Source organism: Momordica charantia, assembly GCF_013281855.1.
Source record: "Momordica charantia cultivar OHB3-1 chromosome 5 unlocalized genomic scaffold, Mcharantia_2.0 BLBB01000005.1, whole genome shotgun sequence".
NCBI lineage: Eukaryota > Viridiplantae > Streptophyta > Magnoliopsida > Cucurbitales > Cucurbitaceae > Momordica > Momordica charantia.
In genome coordinates, this window is record NW_028275163.1 from 3,746,355 (window position 1) to 3,752,493 (window position 6,139).

Genomic DNA, 6,139 nt, shown 5'->3' on the forward strand with positions numbered 1-6,139 from the left:
ATTTCACGTCTTTTCATCTCTCTCACTCTCGTTCATGCACGCTCTCGATCAAGCCCATGCACGTTCTAGATGTACGCTCTCGTCAAGCTCATGCACGCTCTCGTTGTACGCTCTCGATCAAGCTCATGCACGCTCTCGATATCGATCACGATCAACCTCATTCACGCCCTCGTCAAGCTCATGCACGCTCTCGCTGTACGATCTCGATCAAGCCCATGCACGTTCTAGAAAGCCCGAGATGGAATCCAGAAAACATCTCGGGCCTCGTCCCCATCCATTTCGAACCGGGATGAGTCCCAAGATGGATTCCAGAAGGATGGTCTTTCTGGATACCATCTCGGTCTTTATCCCGGTCTACTTCGAACCGGGATGAGGCCCGAGATGGAATCTAGAAAGTCCATCCTTTTGGAATGGACTTTCAGGGTTTCATCCTGGTCCTAAATCCACCGGGCTTAAAGCCGAGATGGAACCCTGAAAGTCAAAAATTAAAACAAAACAATGGAAGCAACAATAAATCAAACTTCATAATAACCTTGGCTACTTCAGATAGAGCCGAAGGTTGAAATCATTCACACCCACGCAAAGAACGAAGAAAAAAAGGTAGAAAATCATTCACAATAAGATAGCAAGTTCGAAAGAAAAATTACCTCAATTAGGGAAGGGGGAAAGCTCTGATAGAGACGAAGTGAGGGGGACGAAGAAGAAACGACGGAGATGAACTTTCTGATTGTGAGGGAGAGACCGGGATGAAGACTGGGATGAACAACGAGATAGTGAATGAGGGAGGGGAAGGATTGAGACAGGGAGGGAAAGGAAGGGAGGGCTGGGTTTGATTTCTTTTTTTAAATTGAGGGTAACTTGGTAATTTTACAAAACAAAATAAGGGGAGGGGTCAGAAATCTGAGGTGGAGGGGTCATAAATAGGAAAAAATCAAAAGGAGGTTCAAAAGTCCAAAGTGGTTATTGAAAGGGGTCAAAAATCCCAATTTCCCAATTTTATCGAGCCATTTTTGAAAAGAAAAACAATTACTTTTGAGAAATTTCTCTAATTTTTATGCTAGAGAATTTTCAATCAACGTTTAACTGCTATTTTTTTGCTCTCAAAATATTTATTTTAATCTAAATATTTGAAAACTCATCTTTTTATTTTGCTCACCTTATCTCATTTTTTTTTAAATGTAACCAAATTTTATATTAAGAAATTTTGTTTGGAGTAGAATTTATATTAAAATTTCACGAATAAAAGTTAAAATAGTCCATTTTCAAAAATGCATAAATTATAACAAGTATTTTGATGATAATATAATTAAAATAAAATAAGCAAATGTCGAGAATACAGAAATAGGTTTTTTTTTCACTTGCAAAATTAAACCATTTTTTTAGTATAACATGTGGAGCGACGTGGGGACGTAAAAAAGGGGAAGTGGAAACAAAAATGCAAAATGAAAATTACAATTTGGGCAACAAAATTGCAATATTACGTAAACGAAGTCGAAAGTCAGAAGACTAGAAGAGGGTATTCTCGTAAATAGTTCCATTTAATTTACGGGTTGCGGGTCGCGGTTGGCCTACGAATACGGACCCGAAAATGATGCGATTTGAGGCCATATTTTTCCAGGTTTGCGGGTTAGAATTTCCCAACCGGATCAGGGAAATTCAAGGACTTCGTAGAATGTTGGGGGATTGTGTTGGAAAACTCTGGAGGCGAAGACCAATTTCAAAGCCTTGGGTGCAAAACTTCAACTTCTTCTCCTTTTATTCCTTTTTTTTCATTTTTTTTCTTCACGACTTTATAGGTTGAATGGGGAATTGAATTTTATATGCTAACTTTAGACCCATTAACCGCCGGTAATGAGCGAAAACCCAATTATTCCATTTAAAACATCACCACTCATTCTTATGCTGGGGAGGTTCAAATATCGAATAAAAAAATAGTTAGGAAATCCTGGGTAATTGCAAAATCCACGCCACGCTAATAAAATTAATTTTTAAAAATAGTCTACACCTTTTTTTGAAAAAAAAAAAAAAAATTATGCATGGAGTAATTTTTGATCTTACCTCCACCCACATATGCTGTTCTAAGTTCACAAGGACTGCCACCACGTATTTTGACAATTTTACCTCATCCACATTTCAGGAGTCATAAATTCTGTTTCGAATTCAAAATTAAATTTCTAAAATCTTCATATAGATTACATAGAGCTAAAAATTCGGCTAAAGCTGCTAAATCTCTTTTAGATATCAATGAATATCATACATACAATAGGGTAAGTACCTCAGACACAAGAAATGCTACGGTAAATAGAGTTCAGATTCGATATCTATTAAAATTCAAACTAATTTGAATTATCTTCCAAAATTAAATCAATCTCTCCAGGCCTAATTGGTATTTAACTAATTCCAACAACTTTGTTTGTGGCATCATCATTGACGCAATACCTCATAATAGGAATTAGCATGCAAAACAAGATTGATGCGGAAAGTATCCATGGTATTGAGGGGACCTCCAGAATTCGGGCTTCCGTGCTTGATGTACATGCAATGGAAGATTGGCGAGATAACGATGACAATGAATGCAGTGATGCTAAAGTAAGACATTTTTGATCTTCCCTGGAGTTACAAAGTGCCACATGAGAATGAATACGATGGCGGTGAGTGAGAATGATAATATCGGGTGTGGATCAATCCTTCCGACCATAATGCAATGCCGATAAATAATAGCATTGACCACCATGTAGAAGACAACGAGTGTACCAATGATCTCCAATTTTTAGACCATACTCTTATGAAAAAGCAGTCCATCTTTTTTCAAAAGCAAGAGATCTTTCACAATCAAAGAGACTGTTATCTTCCATTATTGTCTAAGTGAATCATCGAGAACATCATTTTTATTTGCCAACATCGACGTTATAACAGGAAACATGGATGGGAAGTATTGCAAAATCAAATCTACTTCTAATCTTCTTCCTCCTATTGCTATGACTGTTTTTTGTCATGAAAATGCAAAATTCAGAAAACATTTTAACAATCGGGATGGTGTTAGACTTTGTGATAGAGGGTACACACCCATCCTAGATGCACCAGCAGATGTGTTATTAAAAAATTGCAAGAAGTTGAAAAAAGTAATAGGCCTTGTAACTCGATAAAGATAGTGTAATAGAGAGCACATACTCGTTTTAGATATACCAGTAGACGCGTTGTCCAGGTAATATAAGAAGGAAGGATAAAAGCCCGTTTAAGAAAGAAGCTTGCTTCTGGTGGGCCTTGGAACACAAAAATGGGCCGGCCTCACCGCTTTTAATGGAGTATATAATATAATATAGGATAAGAAATAGGAATATTAAAAACAAGAAGCGTCCAACTGAGGGCAGGCTGCGGATTCTGTCTCTAGGTTCTGCAAACGGAGGGCCCCACGACACATTTTACGAGGGCATCGCACCATCCATGAGTTCGGAACAGACGGTCCAGATTAAGAGAGAGAAAAAGAACAAGGATGAATAATGGCGTGTAAGTCAGTAAGTAAAGACTCAGATGTTCGTCCCGTACGAGACAGCTCCCCGCTTTCCTTTTTCTCCCGCACGTACGTAATCCACACGTGTGCTCTTTTTTACCATTTCAAGTCTCTTTTCAAAAAGGAAAACGAATTTTATTACTAACACAGTATGTTATATGATCACGCGTCTGTTGTTCGTAACATTGATTCACGGTCATCATAGTAAATAAGTAAAATTGAAATATGTTGATCAATTTTTTTCAAAAATTATGTTATATTTACAAATTTGTTTATCTTATACTATATTTTTTTATTATTATAGGTTGAGTTACAATATTGCAACTGTTGCTCTGAGCAAATATTATTAGAAAAGGCCCCAATTTACTATTTCTTCAGAAATTACTTCTCTTCTCTCCAATTCTGTGATACCTTATTAGTATTTACCTATATTTCATTGCATTTAATAAATGAATAGAGTTCCACTATTTTGGAGCCACTCTAAATAAAGTGCATTTAACAGGTTAGTCCGAGGGAATTCATACACACAAGTACTAGAAAAAATATATAATTTTAAGTATAATTTTTTCCATAATAATTGCCTTATCAATTTTTCTAATTACTATCACTAAAAATTTAACAACTATTTATTTTTATTTTAAAAAATAAAAGTTTTAGCTTCTATTTTTTCTCCTAGATGTCAAAAAAAAAAAAAAAAAAAAAACATACAATAGTGATTAATAAGAAACACATGTTCACCAGTAAACAAGCAATAATTATTATTAATTTAACAATTAGATTCGAGCTCCAACGGCGATACTCCGACTAATATGTGATAACACAATAGATTTACATATCGGTGTGGTGTTAATTAAGTCCAACAATACACTTGAATTAAAAAGAAATTAATTTATTGAGATTAGCAAAACATAGAATTATTAAGCGTGTATGCACTGCAAGGATCTGGAGGATTAGAGAGGGAGTACCTATGTCTCTGAATCGATAAGATGTCATTCATTGCGTAGGCGAAGGAGACAAGGGCGAGTTACACCCTTTAGACCCTTCGCCCACCACCCGTGGAAGTAAGTTAGGCCCCTATGTTGGTTGCTCCTTTTCCATCAGCTCCTTTCATGAATCAGTGCGGTTTTACGAAGCCTCTATCACAATTCCCTCGCGTTGATCAATCAAGAGTACAAGCCAATTATGGTTGAAGTTGGCTTCTCCCTTTCTGCATTACTCTCCTCATTTTAAATAGTATTAAGTAGTAGAGCTTATTAATTTATTGTGGTAGTAAAAACAGATATATGTAAGATGGAAGGAAGGGGTGTTATGGGTAATTTAGATGGGAATCCGACGCTCCAAAGGGCGCCCCCCCACCACCACCAGGTTGGGCCAGACAATAAGACAAACCCATTACCAACACATCTCAAAGTTCAAACCCCCCTCTCTCCTTTCTCCTTTCCTTCTCTCTCCCTGTCTTTGACTTGAAAATCCCACCTCCTTCCCCAAATACACCAACCAAAAAAAGAAAAGAAAACAGAACCCATATAATATTTTACAGAAAGGGCAGAAGCAGCATGCAGTGGCAGCCGCAGCTGCAGCAGCAGATGATCCAGCAGGTTCCTTCCAGTTTCAAAAATTTCTCATTCTGCACCCTCAGCTCTTCTTTCCTTCTCTCTCACTCTGCGCCTTAAATTGAATGGGATCACCACCCGCCGCCCGCCGCCTCCTCCTCCTCCTCCTCATCTTCCTGCTGTGCTGCGTAGCGGGAATTAGCGGGGGGCGGTGGGGGGAACGGGAGACCGGCCAGCTGGGATCGTGTCCGCCCACGTGCAGATCCAAGTGCGGCCGGTGCTGGCCCTGCGACCCGGTCCACGTCCCAATTCAACCCGGTCTAAGCTTTCCATTGGAGTATTACCCAGAAGCTTGGCGATGTAAGTGCGGGAACAACCTCTTCATGCCTTGACTTCACCAACCCCAACAAATTCAAGCTTCTTCTTTTCTCATTTTTTACCGACAAACGAAAAAATTGTTATATATGTACATTACATGGTTGTCTTGTCACTGCCGTGGTGTGTATGTGTGCGCGCTTTAGTTCTTCATTTCAAGACCATTAATTTAATTTCCTCGCTTATGCGTCCATCCTATTATTTAAGAACAAATCTTATGGGGTTGTGAATTCGAATCCGACCTACTAATTTTTATTACCCTCTTTCTCTTTCTAAAAATGTGACGCTGAAAGAGAGTCAAAACATGGAGTAAGCAGTTATTTCTCTCGCAGTCTCAGGTCCACACCCACAAGGACTCACCATTTTTGTTTTTTTTTTCATAAATAATTTAGCCACTATTATGTACCCAATTGATTGAAAAGTTATGTTAACTTCAAATTTATATATTTTAAATTTCAGATTATAAAATTGAAAGTTCATAGATCTAAAAAAGGGTTTAGAGGTTAAACTTGTATGCATGGTTCCAAGCCATTTATTTTTCTTAATGACAATGTTATCCAACAATCTAATCCCTCCATTCTAATAAATGTATGCACAGTAGGAGTGGGGTTTCAAAATGTGAGCTGTTGAGAAAATAAAGAAGGGATTGGGCCCAATTATGGAAACAAAACCAATCTGTGATGGGTTTCAAATTTCAATA

At 37.8% G+C, this 6,139-nt stretch overlaps 1 protein-coding gene across 1 annotated transcript; it reads left to right on the top strand.

Annotated features, from left to right (window-relative positions):
- The first annotated feature begins 4,882 nt into the window (after window positions 1-4,882).
- CLL1 (allergen-like protein) lies at window positions 4,883-5,640 on the top strand. The gene has a single exon (XM_088124287.1). The coding sequence runs from the start codon at window positions 5,190-5,192 to the stop codon at window positions 5,454-5,456; it is 267 nt and encodes an 88-aa protein (XP_087980413.1). The 5' UTR covers window positions 4,883-5,189; the 3' UTR covers window positions 5,457-5,640.
- Window positions 5,641-6,139: the final 499 nt, after the last annotated feature.